The sequence below is a fragment of the Ahaetulla prasina genome, chromosome 2 (genome assembly GCF_028640845.1).
Source record: "Ahaetulla prasina isolate Xishuangbanna chromosome 2, ASM2864084v1, whole genome shotgun sequence".
NCBI classification, from domain to species: Eukaryota; Metazoa; Chordata; class Lepidosauria; order Squamata; family Colubridae; genus Ahaetulla; species Ahaetulla prasina.
In genome coordinates, this window is record NC_080540.1 from 241,154,406 (window position 1) to 241,169,482 (window position 15,077).

Here is a 15,077-nt window from a genome sequence, read left to right on the forward strand (position 1 = left end):
AGGAGACAGAAATGCATATTAATAGGTTGAAAGATCTGATGCAAGTTCATTTAAATTTGGCTGCTTGCCTCAGAAATTAATGCAGTATTTCTGCTGTTCCTAACCTATGCATGTGCAAATGAGCACAAATACTTTAAGGAAAACCTGCCAAATCCTTTAAAGGATCCATCCTTTACATCCAGTTTGGAAAGAAAACTAGAGAGGCTTCCACAAATTTGCTGCTTTCTCCTATGAAGCCAAATTGGTGTCCACCCTGACCGATGAGTTCCATCTAGTGATCTGGTCCTAACTTTCTTGGTCTGGCTCTTTCCTATGGCTTCTCCTGACTTTGGTTAATTTTCTGACTGGTTCTTACCCTTCTAGGTTGATATTTTAATATATCCATTGTATTTATGGATTTTGCTTTTAATATTTATGTTTACACTTCCATAAGTCTCTGTTTGGAGTAAAAGACTGGAATTTTGAGGAGCTTATTGAATAACTCTTGTTAAATTAAAAAAAAGTCAGCATTAGATTTTTACAAAGTTAATTAATAATTATTACAGAACTCTATATTCCAGAAAACAGTACAAATTGAGTAAGAACTGCAACTTAGAAACTGATTGGATTATTGTTGTGATTGTTGATATCTGAACAGCATCTTTGACCCAATTTTTAAAATTTCTGTCCAGGTTATATGTAACCAAGTCCATCTTATTTAAATGACAGGAAGGTAGCATTATATCTAGAATTAGGTATAATTCTAGGTATAGAATTATTGGTGGAGGGGAGGTTTTCACATGATGGAGACAAAGAGATGATGATGATGATGATGATGATGATGATGATGATGATGCAAAGCAGTATAATGATGTCTTCACTCAAGTATGGAAATTTGTATCAGTAAAATAGCGAACAACAAGAAATGCTTCCACATCAAAGCTGCTTTCTTCTCTTTTTTAAAAAAAAGATTTTACCTCACGGTGTACTTATATCACTTAATTTAAAATATGCTTATGCAAAAGAAAGTCCCACCATATTTATAGAACTTTATTGTCAGGAAAGGACCCACTGAATTGTGATTATTGCCAATTTATCTATTTTGGGTTACAAAAACATCCAGCAAAAATGTGCTTCTCTGTTGAAGGGAAAGCTTGCTTCCAGCATCCTCAGCCATACATTGTTCTCCTGGATACCCAACGGTACTTTGAGGAACATGAGAGGTTAGGATACACAAGATACTAGAGGGGGAATATATGTTTTTAATTGCAGCTTTTGTAAGCAGCCTTAGAGTGTTTGCGGCTATGAGAAGCTGAGTGCCTTGTTCAGCTCTGTGGGAGGATCTGTATTAGGCTGGCATAGCAATAAAGGTGGTCTCTCTTTTCAGTTAAAGTGAATAGAGCCAATGTTATGAAAGTGTCCCATAATACTTATCATTGTTTGATTTACTATTTAGACATGGACATGCATTGGTAATGGCTGGAAATATAGCATTTATATTTGGGGGCTGCTCCTTTTATAATACTTCTGTAAGTATCAGTTTTCTTTGTTATCTCTTGTTAATCTGATCGTTATTTGGCATCAGTTCTCACGCGGTGATAAATTGCATGCCTCAATCCCTTTTTTTGCTGTTGGATAAAATCTTCTCTCTCCTGTCACTGAGCTTAAGAATCACAACCTTCTGGTCATTGTCTATTAATATTTCATAGATATGCCTGCTTCTGTCTAGATAATTGTTTGTCTATTATTTCTAACGCAACTCCTCACTCGAGAGAGTTAAACTACACTTTAATTTTAAAATCTTTCCCTGTCTAGACCAGGGGTCCCCAACGTTGGCAATTTTAAGTCTGGTGGACTTCAACTCCCAGAATTCCCCAGCCAGCTTTGCTTTGCTGGCTGGGGTATTCTGGAAGTTGAAGTCCTCCAGGCTTAAAGTTGCCAACGTTGGGGACCCCTGGTCTAGATGACAATATTGATGACCTATGAATAAAACAAGTTCAGTCTCTTTCTTTCTTTCTTTCTTTTTCAGGATGATCAACCAACATATTTCAATGACTTCTACATGTTGACAAGTGAGATATTGTTCATCTTTTCTAGCAGACAGCATGTTCAGGAGTTAATTGTCTCTTTGGAGTTACACATCTTCCACTGTAATAGAGCAGTTATTTGTAATGCAGAAAAATGCTGTATTAAATAGTGGAATTTTATTGTAAACAGTAGAAGAATAGTTTGCAAGGAATGCCAGTGTTTCTCCTGTACACATTCCTAATATAAAAATTGTACAAAAATACATTATTTTGTAGAATGGGTCGTCTGCAGGTTTTTTGGGGGGAGGGGACTTAATTTGGTACAATCAAGAACATGGTTCTTGACTCATTTTAGTACAAGAATTTGGTTCCTGACTCACATTGTGTTAACCAAGATTTCTTGAATAAACTTACAATGCATGGATTGCATTGCAATACATCATGCTCAACCATAAACCATGATTTGTATATATAATGTCTAGATTCATGCAACATGTTAGGAGTCAAGTGATACACAAATTAAGTGAATAAATAAATGCCAAGCTTAGACTAATTAAAATACATTATGCCTTAGAGCAACTAGATTCATACATTTTGTGTCATTGTGTCATAGCAACACAATGCTGCTTTTATCATTTTAATGAAAGATGGAACCTGCAGATGCCTCTGCATTCTGCTTAGTAGATCCTATATTTTTTTTCTTGAATATCTGATTGTTCAATGTTCTTTATTCAATATTTCATGAAACATGCCATGAATGTCACAGGACTTGATAGGATCACTGCCTAACTGAGTGATCTGTATGTCAACAAAGACTGTATATAACAAATAAGATTAAACTCTGATTTTGTTATTATGGATTGTTTTCTAACCACAGTTACCTCATTATTACAACACTTTAAAGCAAAATCAAAGAAACCACACATTCTCATTTTGCATGATGTGTGAAACTAATCACTCATTCCCCAAATCTATAGTGAAAATATTTCTTCTTCTCCTTCTCTAATCTTTTTCTGAAGCATTCATCAGTTTCTTCAGAAATAAGATACTTTCTCCTATAAATAAGAATAACCAGCCTTTTTATATACCACAGTAAAATAATCAAAATATAGATCTTACAAATGAAACATTTACTCTTGCTATTCTTAGAGGGAAATAATGGTGTGAACGTGCATCACAATCATTTTTTTAAAATTTGGAAATCTTATTTAGATACCAGCACTTTTTGTTGGTGTATAGATCTCCACCCATATAAATATATAATGATGTGTTTAATGATGATGATGGTAATCTCAAATATCTCCTAATTTTCAGTTACTCTAACTGATTTGACGTGGGAAAGGATACCACAGGATGGACACATTCCATGCCCACGACAAGGGCATTCACTTAGGTAAGTAAGCAATTCAGAAGAAGAAAATGTATCCATCATTTCTTGGTACAAAGATATAAAATGAAACTAGATTATTTCACAAGCTCAAAACAAAGGAGAAGAGATTAGCACTGTGTACCCTTTTTAGGATGTAAACTGAGTTTTATGCATTCTGAGTTTCAGACAAGTTATTCTATTAGCTCAGAAAATCAGAAATCTTATTTTACATTGCTTCTCATTTAGTGCTTTCTATTTAGATACGCACCATATATCCAGAAGGAGACTGTCTTAGCCACACCTGGTTTAAAACATCAGAGCTAGAAAAAAGTAGGTGGCCATTAAGTAGGCCACCTGTTGTTATACGAAAATTTTCCAGCACATTGAGGGCACTGCTTTGCAGAAGGCTGCCCTGCAGCATTGATTTCATGCAATTGAGTTAAAACCTAAAGAAAGGAAAACACAAATACTTTCTCCAAAAATACTGCTGAAGCTAAGAGGAATTCAATTATACCTAAACATAAATGAATTCAAAGATGTTTCGTTGTATTGTCCATTCATTTGTACTGCACCAAATAGTTTATCTCGGCTGGTTAGTTCTTGGTAAGGAATCCATATTTATGATTGTGCATGGATGTCCACCCTTCATTGTCATCCATAATAGTACCATTTGAATACAATTTCCCATGTAGGACAGCTCTTGTGGATTTCAGCTATGGGCATTGTACTGTCTTTGTGCTCAAGCTGGGAATAACAAAATTGCATTCCAATACTCTCTGGAAGCCCAGAGAATACCAGTAGCCAAGAAAGCAGTTGCATCAGATAAGGTTTGGTGTTAGATTGACTTCAAGTCCCATTATCTTCAGGCAGCATGAAGGCTACTAAAATCTAAAGGCCATTAGTCTGATATTGTCTACATCATTTCTCTCCTACTGTAATCAAGGAGAGAAGCAACCTAGAACTAAGCAGAAATTTCCTGACAGTTAGAGCAATTAGCTAGTGGAATGACTTGCCTCCAGATGTTGTGGCTGCTGCAATGCTGGAAGTTTTTAAGAAGAGATTGGACAACCATTTGTCTGAAATGTATAGGGTTTCCTCCTGAGCAGGGGATTGAATTAGAAGACCTCCAAGATCCCTTCCAACTTTGTTATTCTATTCTATTCTATTCTATTCTATGCATTTTTTTCAGCAGTAAATATGTAAAAACAAAAGCAAAAAATGCCAGTTGCTGAATGGTCAGAAAACCCATAATCATTTTGTTCTAAGTTAACTTCAATTGAATCTTAGTGCAGGGCATCATCAAGACCATGAATGGGTCATATGTGGTGGACCTGTCCATTGGCAAAAAAATATTGGTAAAAGATAAAAGGGTGGTTAGAAGAGATGACAGCACAACAAATAGCTCTAAAACCAGAACTATTCTTATTAGGTATGCTACCCGGAAAATACAATAAAAGAATCACATACTTAATGTTACATGTAATAATAGCAGCTAGAATCACATACGCACAAAATTGGAAAAACGGAAGTATACCTATAAACGAAAAGGTAATAAAGAAAATATTAGAATGTGCCGAATTGGTCAGGTTAACGATGGAACTTAAAGATAAAGAAAAATCAGAGTATTAGTTAACATGGGACTTATTGTACAAATGGTTAGATAACAGGCGCAGACATTAGTAACTTAATAATGAAAGAAGATCAACAAAATAGAAATAGATACATTTATAGATATATATAAGAATGTATATCATAAGCAATAGTGCTATCAAACTGTACATGATTATAGATTAAAACATATAGATGTATGGAGTGTTATGGTATAACTATGAAAATAATGGTTATAGCTATGACATACAACATTATGTATTTAAAAGAGACTATATTGTATGACTACGAGAATAATGGTTATACTCAGGGTGTATAATACTATCTATACTTAAAAAGGACTTGATACAGCCAGTGCACTGTCATTGCAAAACTGCAAATTTGATGTATGATAAAAGAAAGTGTACAATAAAAAAATATTATTTTAAAAAAAGGCCATGCACGGGTGAACACACACCCAAACTATAAAAACACTATTTATAGAAATATAAACTGCACCCAAATAAAAAAACAATGTAGATCACATGTGTGCCTCCTATGATCTGCAAATGACCTGTAGCCCTCAGCTTGCTTCCATATGGCCCTTGTCCCCTCCCTGCTTCTCACCTGATTGCGGAGCTGATGAATGCTAGAAACAGCCTGGAAACACACCCACTTTGTCATAATCCTCAATTCTTCCTAACATTCATTAGCTGGGCAGCTGTTGGAGGCACATCCTGGAATCCTGCCAGTATTCCTGATTGTTGGGGACCAAAAAGCTTCTCCACTCCCAAATTAGATTATTGATACAACTGTGTGGTGAAGAATATTACAGATCAGCAGTACTCTTTGAGGAACTAAGAGTATGTTTTTCTACAGAAAATTCTAACCATGGGGCAGGGAGATACAGAAGTTTTATGGATGACTTTAACATTTCAACTTTGCTTTATAGTGTAGTAAAAGGCAAGATATATTTATTTGGAGGTTGTTCAAGCCAGAATGCTGAGTATTGCCTTCCAGGAGTCTATGTCTTTGATCTTGGTGAGTAAAAACATAAATTTCCCAGGATTTATAGTTCACTTAGCTAATGGCTAGTCAGAAGCATTCTTGCTCATGTTTTATAAAAAAAACACATTTCTTATCCTAATACATTATTACTTAGGATCAGCAATGACAATTCACCAGGGTGGCTTCTGATAATCCCATCCATTTTATGCAACTAGTATTTGCTGTCTGCCTATAGCATGGTAGGGATTCTACTAGCTTTGTTGAATGACCTGAACCTTTTAAAATTAAAACAGAAGTTTTAAACAAAAATCTGACCTAGTATTGGGACCTGTTTCAAAACTTACAGTATCCCTCTAGTAACATTATTTATTCTTTCTATTCATGGAAAATTGGAGCTCATTCAGCACAGATATATTACAGAGTGATTGAGCAAATGAAAGATGGATGCCCTTTGATCAGATCTCTGACACAAAGCTTTGGAGCTTACTTTCTCATGGCACCTAGAGAGCTGAAAGGAATGTATTTCATTTAAAACCGACTCCCTTTTAAATATATCTTTGCTCACTGAAGGTGATTTGGCTGCAAGTTTATATTCCTTACCGAGAACTTTTCTAATAAAAGGTTCACTCAGTTCTAAATGTAAGTTCGTAATCCACTGTACCTTAGATCCAACTTTAGCCTGATTTGTTCCAGAAGAGAAAATGCTTTAATCTTCTATGGGCCTCATGCAGGGCAACATGCCAGTCCTAATTTTGGCAATGGATGTAAGACTTTGCAATGCAAATAAACATGGACTACCTTTTGAGAAGCAAATGTAGATTCCCTTAGAGCTATTGCGCAGCGTTATATGTGCGGAGGTTTTGGACACAGCTTTTAGAGGAGGTTCCACCATACTAGTGATATTAAGATATTTTGGAATTCAACAAATGTATACATTTCAGCCATAATGGACTATGTTTTCAACATCCCTGATTAACACCAGTTTTTGATCAATTAGAAGAAGCAGAACAAACATAACCTGACAATTTGATAAGAGAAGCTTATCAAATTTGCAGATGATACTAAGCTGGTAGGAACACTCTAGATCGGGGTCCTCAAACGTTTTAAACAGGGGGCCAATTCACGGTCCCTCAGACTGTTGGGGGGCTGAACTGGCTGGGTGGGTATGGCTAGTGGACATGTGACTAGGTGAGGATGGCCTTGGAGGCCTCCTGGGCCAGTTTTTGCCCTCCCCATCGTCAGAAGCACTGTGCCAGCCAAAAACAAGGTGCACGAAGGCCTCCTGGGATATCCACAGAGCCTGTTGTTCCCTCCCCCATCCCCAGAAACACTCTGTTGGCCTTACCTTCTGGTTCAAGCCCACAGGGCTCGCTAAAGTAAGTCCTGCGCTCGGCTGAAAGGTGGTGGCCGGTGGATGGGTGGGGTGAGGTGGGCGTGGCAGCCTCTGGGTCCTACATGGGCCAGATTAATGGCTTGGGTGGGTCGTATCTGGCCCGTGGGCCGTAGTTTCAGGACTCTTGCTCTAGATGATAGGCTCAAGGTCCAGATGAATCTCAACACAGACTTAAACACAGGGCCCTATCTAACAAAATGAAATTCAATGTAGAGAAAAGTAAAGCCTTACACTTAGGCAAGAAAAACCAAAAGTACACACAAAGATTAGGTGAAACCTGCTTAATAGCAGTAACTGTGAGAGGGATCTTGGAGAAAATCAATTAAATATGAGCCAGCAGTGTGTGGCAACAGCCAAAAAGGCTAATGCAATCCTAAATTGCATTAACAGAGGGATTGAATCAAGATGATGTGAGGTACTAGTACCACTCCGTAAAGCCTTAGTAAGGCCACACCTAGAATACTGCAGCTAGTTTTGGTCACCACTGTATAAAAAAAGATGTTGAGACTCTAGAAAGAGTGCAGAGAAGAGTAACAAACATGATTAGAGCATGGAGGCTAAAACATAGGAAGAACTGAGCATGGCTAGTCTAGACCGGGTTACTTACGGGACCGCCTACTGCTACTGATTGCCTCTCACCAACCCGTGCGCTCTCACAGAGAGGGACTCCTCAGGGTGCCGTCCGCCAAACAATGTCGGCTGGCGGCCCCCAGGGGTAGGGCCTTCTCTGTGGGGGCTCCCACCCTCTGGAATGAACTTCCCCCAGGACTTCGCCAACTTCCGGACCTTCGAACCTTTCGCCGCGAGCTGAAGACATATTTATTCATCCGCGCAGGACTGGCATAGGATTTTAGATTTTATCTGGTTTTAATTTTAGTGGGTTTTATTGTTTTAAGGATATTTTAATCTGGGCCAAATTGAATAAGTATTTTAAATATTATTTTATTCTGTTTTTATTTTGTTGTTCTGTTTTTATTTGGCTGTAAACCGCCCTGAGTCCTTCGGGAGAAGGGCGGTATAAAAATTTGATTAAATAAATAAATAAATAAATAATAGTGAGAGAAGGACCAGGAAAGTACATAATAGCAGTGTTCCAATATTTGAGGGAGGGTCACAGAGGAGTGGGACAATCTATTTTCCAAAAGACCCAAAGGCCAGACAAAGAACAATGGATGGAAGGTGATCAAGGAGAGATTCAACCTAAAAATAAGGAGAAACTTTCTAACAGTGAGAACAATCAACCAATGGAAAAAGCTTGCCTTCAGAAGTTGTGGGTGCTTCATCAATCGAGACTTTCAAGGAGAGACTGGACAGCCACTTGTCAAAAATGGTATAGCGTCGGGTCTCCTGCTTGAGTAGGCGGTTGGATTAGATGACCTACAAGGTCCCTTCCAATTCTGCTATTCTGCATTCTGTATCTATATTTTTTCATCTGTATTCCCAGCCATTTGCATCCTAGCCCATGAGTACACAGGTTCATGTCATTCTTAGCAATACCACAGTTACAGTAGTGTTTCTCACTTAAACTGGCAACAGCAAGTGGCAATTAAAAGATGGATACAATCTGTTATTCTTCATCACTCATTATATTAGAGGTGAATCAGATTATCAATAGCAGATGGGAACAAAGTGACATTTGTTCACTCATGCTGATGTGGGTATCTCTTCTTCCATCTGTTCCCTGATATTAGGTCCAGCCCAAGAACAATATAGAACAATCCAGCCAAAGTTCCATACTTTATTTATTTACATCCAATAGACAGACTCTTGCAACAAACCTTACTACTCTCACCCCAACAGATAGGTTCTGAGAGATTCTAGGGTGTGGCTGTCCTAAATGTCTTCTTCTGTCTCCTGTTCAGCTCTGGGTGGAGTTGCCTCTTGTCTCAGTCCCCTCTTTGAAATTTGTTCCATTCTTCCTGGGAAACTTCACTGTAGTCCATCATACCACCTTCCCCTCCGTACACACCATTCCTCACATCTGACCACTTTCATTTGTCATGGTTCTGCTGATGTCTCTAAAGTGCAAGTCCCAGTAATGGAGTTTTAAATATTCTAACATTGGAATTATATAATGGTGTATTGCAACAACAGGCTGAAAATAGCATAACACTGAAAAGACAGGGCTAATTCGTCTCCACTGTTTCCTCCCAAACAAAATATGGGAGAATCTGGAGGTCATAATTATCTATATTATAAAGGTTAAAACTGGTTAGGTAAAGACAAAACCACTTGTAAACATAGAGAACAAATGTATAATACATTAAACTGAACTTTTGCACATGTGCTACGCTTTTCGTATCTATAATAAAAGCTACTCAGTGGTGTCCTTGGAACAGCTGCAATTAGCTACTGAGTGCACTGCTGGATTTCTGGAGAGAAGAGATTTATTGACATGTCTGATATAAATATTATCTGATGAAAAAAAAGGAGAGAAATTGTGCTGCTAGTGACTCAACGTACTTCAAGATTTTCATACACATGCATACAGGCACACCCACCCACACCCCATTGCTTTAGTAATTATGCACTGTGCAAATATAATCAGAATAGTATCTTTAAGCAAGGAGTCAGAGGCAATATAGGCAGGATAGGTTTCCACAAGGGGTCACAAATTGCACGCTGGAGTAGTTTTCTTTGACCCAAGGAAGGGTGGATAATACTTTCACGCATCAGTGGAGAGAGGCCCTCTAAAGAGAACAAGGAGATCAGGGCTTCTACTTTGAGGAGTTGCAGAACAAGATGGTATAATATGTAGAGAGAGGGGGCAGACATGTAGATAATAATCCCTGCAATGAATGTCTGTGAACCATCAGAGAGTAATTATAAAACATAGTGTTGCTATGAAACCCCAGATTTCTTCATTGCTTTGTGATCCTTATCCTATTTTGTCTGGTAGCACTGCTTAACAGTATATCAGATTTTTATTTTTATTTATTTATTTATTTATTTATTTTGTCACACAGTATATATAAGCATGAAATAACTATACAATATATGAGCATATATATAAGCATGAGTATGTAATAACTATATTAATTGGATATAACAAAAGGAAACAATAGGACAGGAACGGTAGACATGCTTGTGCTCTTATGCACGTAAACTCAGGTCATGCTCCTAATGCATGATCTACTCTATACCAGTCTACATTATTGCACGGCAACTGGAATAATCCAGCAAGAAAAATATTCAATCAGTCATGCCCAGAGAAAGAGGAAGGAAAGAAAGAAGTTCTTGTGATATAGTGTTGGAAGTTAAATGGCCTCTAATCTGCCCCCACACATACACACTTTTTAGCACCTCACTGGTACCATTGGGAAGGCAGGAATCCCCTCAGGATAAAGGAAGACACTCATAATAAATCCATACCTAGGGAGGAATCTATATATCTGAGGGCAATCTTTCATTCTGGATTTTGTAGGCACCTCAGGATCAAAGCCCAGAACAGGAGCACATCAATCTGCACAGGAAGGACAATTACCTTTCGACAAAGACTTTAGAATGAGCACATACACAAACCATGCCACTTCCCTGCCCCAAGTCCACACCAAGGACCAGGCCCTCTTATGTAACCAAGTCTCTGGACCTTATTTTTTTTATTGCCAACCCCACAAAGCCAACCTCTTTGCTTTTGGGAATAAATGAATCTTCTTCTCTCACAATATGTTTCGTTTCATTTTTTATTTGTTCTTGAGAGCAGGGATTTGTTCTTGTGCAACCCTGGCTTGCAGAACCCCACCCCACCCCCAATTATTCTTCTAATAATAGTATTCACCTTTCTTTAAACCACTGGTGTCTTTGGGCTTCATTTGTAAGTCCAGTGTTTCTGAATTATGTACAGTGATTTATAAATGATTAACACTGGCTTTCCAACTAAAGAATGCATTGATCCATTACAAATGCTACACTAATGATTTAGCATTACATCCATGAACTGTGGCAATCCACACTTTCTTTGCCCCTTTCTCTGGCATAGCTTTGAGGAAGAAATTGGAAGTTACACTTCTGCTTTTAATTAACTGGGGTTTTTTTTTCATCTTGTCCAAACTCATGTGGGTTGTTAATTTTAAAGTAAAATTAAAGCAGTCTTCCCCAATCTTGTGGCCTGGACTATACCACCTTACATTCCAAATCAGCCTGATCATTATCCAATTTGGCTAAGGTTGAGAAAAAATACTAAGCTCCTGTTAAAAGGGGAAGACAATATTTCCAAACTCTTTCCTGCCCAAAGTTTATCTACATAACAATAGCATAACGTTACATATGAATGAGGCTATTTTTGTACGAGGACAATAACTGAACATAGGGATTAGAGATGCTCTTTTCTCCATACAGTTAGGATCACAAAATACATAAGCATGGGTATATACTTTTTAAAAAAATTTAAAAGCTCATACATAATTTGGGATATTATTTTAAAACAGAATAGCAGTATATAATATGAGGTGAAGATGCTTTTATGAAATGATCAGTGATTCCTCCAATTTCTGTTTCTACTGTGTATGATGATGGATAAATTTAATGCATTGCTTTTATTTAACTTGCATCTCATGTTGCAGTTCAAGAAAACTATTTATGCTTCCAGCATGTATATGTTTATATATTTCATGCTAGCACTTTTTTTCCCCTGGGATATATTGTTGTGATTTTCTCCCAGGGAAAGTCACCAATTTAGAGATTATGCCCACTTAAAGTCTAGGCTTTAAGTAAAGGAAATGGATATTGCCTTCAGTCTCAGAAACAGATCCCTTGGATGTGATAAACTTAATCTAGGACTGGAATTATAGGTTGTGATGGAACTGCTTATCATGAAAGTTCTACCAAGCAGGAACAACTCAACTCTTTCACTATTGCAAATCAGTATATAGCGGCAGAATTCACCCTCTTATTTTTTTTAAGAAGCTGCAGGAAGGTTGGGTTCACACACTTGGCTAAATGGCGGCTTCTTTGCTGTGATCACACAAGACCCTTATCCATGGATAAGATACCCATTGCTTTCTCAATTAACCCGGTTTTCTGAGTTTGTGCAACACAATGAACATAGGTTAAGTAAGCACAACATTCCAGAATAAAATGTAGCTGGTGAGGTATCAGTTCAATTGGTGGTGGAATATATTATGCAAATCCAACCAGTATAATTAATCTGAGGTTCACTGTGTCATGCAATCCTAGGCAATTGAATTAATTTAGTAAACTATGCTTCAATTAATCATGAATCCAAACCCCGTATTTCACAACTAAAATTTCAAGTCAGATTATTTACAAGTAATTCCTGCACTGCTTATACATTGCCGCTCCAAACCACAAGGGGCTTGAAGATAAAAATGAACTTCAATGTCTTTTCCCTCTCTGTAAGGAAATAGATGGCCTCTATGCCCCAAGATGCAACATGATAGATAGACGCTACTTGTGAGGAGGGGCCATACGTGTGCCTTTCAGGTTCTTTTGCAGCACGAGAGCCATTTTAGTGCCAAATTCAACAGGATGGTTTTCCACTCATAATTGGTGGAAAATTAGTATTTAAAATGTCAAAAAAAAAGGGGGGGGGCTTGTTTAAATATTATTTAATGCTTTTTAAAAAAAATATACAACTATTTCCATGGAGGGGGTGATGATGATAACAATGATAATGACGACAGCTGAATGGAGGGCTCCCCCCCCCCAATGTTTTTATTCACTAGCCACAGTTTGAAGGCATGTTATGTTATGAGTTTTATCATGGTACATGGATGGTAGAGAGAAGTGACATATGCAGTCATAAAACAAAAAGTCTAACTGGGCATAGAATCCCCAAATTGCTCCAAAGGAATCCATAGTCCCAGAAATTCAGAAATTCCTTCTCCTGGTCCTCCTATTTTCTTCATACCTCCACATTCAGCGATCCTTTCTGTGGCGCTGAAAAAAGAAATAATGTATAATATGCCTGTCCATAACTTAGACATTCCTCAGACCTCCTCATTGACACTGTTCATATAATAAATCAGCCAGCCCTAATTTGCCTAGAGATGCAGAGGAAATGCTATTCATTTTTGCCCTTGACCCTTTGATACCTTCAAAATCTCAAAAAAAACTTCAGCGGGGGCATTTAGAAGGTGGGAGGAGTGGATAGACATGTTCCTTTACAAAGCAGCTTCAAAGAGATAACTTAGTCAAAGCATAGTTGAAGTGAAGCAGCCTTTACTGATGCTTGACAAAGTCTTAATTGAGAGCGCTGAATTAAAGAGCAGCTGTTTACCTAAAAAAATACATTGTCAGTGAAAGGATCCAGCTTTTAAAACAGTCATTTGCAGAAGGCATATGGGGAGGTAAAGAACAGTCTGCTCTATAGCATTTCTTCCAGTGGTTGTATTCTGTGGAAAAAAGCAGAATGAGAAAGTGGCTTCTGCCCAAGCCAACTTCAAAATAAGAGAGTAATTTATTTTCTTTTTCCCCCCTCTTTATGTTAAGATTCTCTAACCTGGCAGAAAATCACAACCAGTGGTCTTGCTCCTCAAACTCTTGAACACAGTTCAGCTGCAGTAGGCGAAAACATCTTTGTGTATGGTGGCACGGAAGATGGTAACGCAGTGAGTGATCTCTATACATTCAATACAGGTAGGTGCAACCAAATCCTCACAGGACAAAGTAGCTTGCTTTATGTCAGTCACTCCAGAATGCAGCATATGTTCGTAAAACAAATGCAGATAGAACTGCCAGTTTGGTCTAGTGGTTAAGGCACTAGGCTAGAAAGCGGGAGGGCATGAGTTCAAGCCTTACCATAGCTATGAAAGCCAGATGGGTGACCTTGGGCCAGTCACTCTCTCTCTCAGCCCAACTTGCCTCAGAAGGCTGTTGTTGTGGGGAAAGTAGGAGGAGGAAGGGCTTGGATATGTCTACCAAATTTGTAAAAATAATAAAGGCAGATATAAATAACGTAAGTAAGGTAAAGGTTTCCTTCGTACATATATGCTAGTCATTCCTGACTCTAGGCAGCGGTGCTCATCTCTGTTTCAAAGCTGAAGAGCCAACATGGTCCGAAGACATCTCCGTGGTCATGTGGCCGGCATGACTAAATGCCAAAGGCACACGGAACGCTGTTACCTTCCCACCAAAAGTGGTCTCTATTTTTCTACTTGCATTTTTACATGCTTTCGAACTGCTAGGTTGGCAGAAGAAATAACATAAAGATACATACAAATAAATAAATAAAATTAAAATATAATCACTTGCTTTCTTATTTCTGTCAACCTGCAGTACAGGTTAGTATAGACCACACTATTACTTGTTACCATCTATAAATTGGTAAGAGTTTATCTTGCTTATAGGAAATGTGTTGATCCATTTAATCAAATTCTACTTTATGCAGCCTAGTTATATATTACTGAATCTGCTATCAGCCAATCGTCTTAAATGTGTTCTACAACTATGGGAAACTACTAGGAAAATTTCTATGAGAAGTAGTTTTATATGATTTTTGCTCCCTATGTCATGTTTTCAAACATTTATAAATGTTTTACTATATCCCAGCACTCCTGTCCATTATTGCTCATAGCATCTTAGAACTGTTAAAATCCTGTTCCTGTCAATAGTGGCATTCCCCAAGGCAGCATTCTTGGACCAACACTCTTTATATTATACATTAATGATCTCTGTGACCATATTATAAGCAATTGTGTTCTCTTCGCTGACGATGTTAAACTATTTAACACTACCAACAATACAGCTACCCTTC

At 37.8% G+C, this 15,077-nt stretch overlaps 1 protein-coding gene across 1 annotated transcript in view; it reads left to right on the top strand.

Annotated features, from left to right (window-relative positions):
* The window catches only part of LOC131191526 (uncharacterized), a 67,553-nt gene that overhangs the window by 4,981 nt on the left and 47,495 nt on the right, over nucleotides 1–15,077 (top strand). The window contains exons 3-7 of the mRNA XM_058169751.1: nucleotides 1,436–1,508; nucleotides 2,009–2,051; nucleotides 3,321–3,399; nucleotides 5,915–6,003; nucleotides 13,814–13,960. Coding sequence (XP_058025734.1) covers nucleotides 1,436–1,508; nucleotides 2,009–2,051; nucleotides 3,321–3,399; nucleotides 5,915–6,003; nucleotides 13,814–13,960 — 431 coding nt within the window. The remainder of the gene's footprint in view (nucleotides 1–1,435; nucleotides 1,509–2,008; nucleotides 2,052–3,320; nucleotides 3,400–5,914; nucleotides 6,004–13,813; nucleotides 13,961–15,077) is intronic.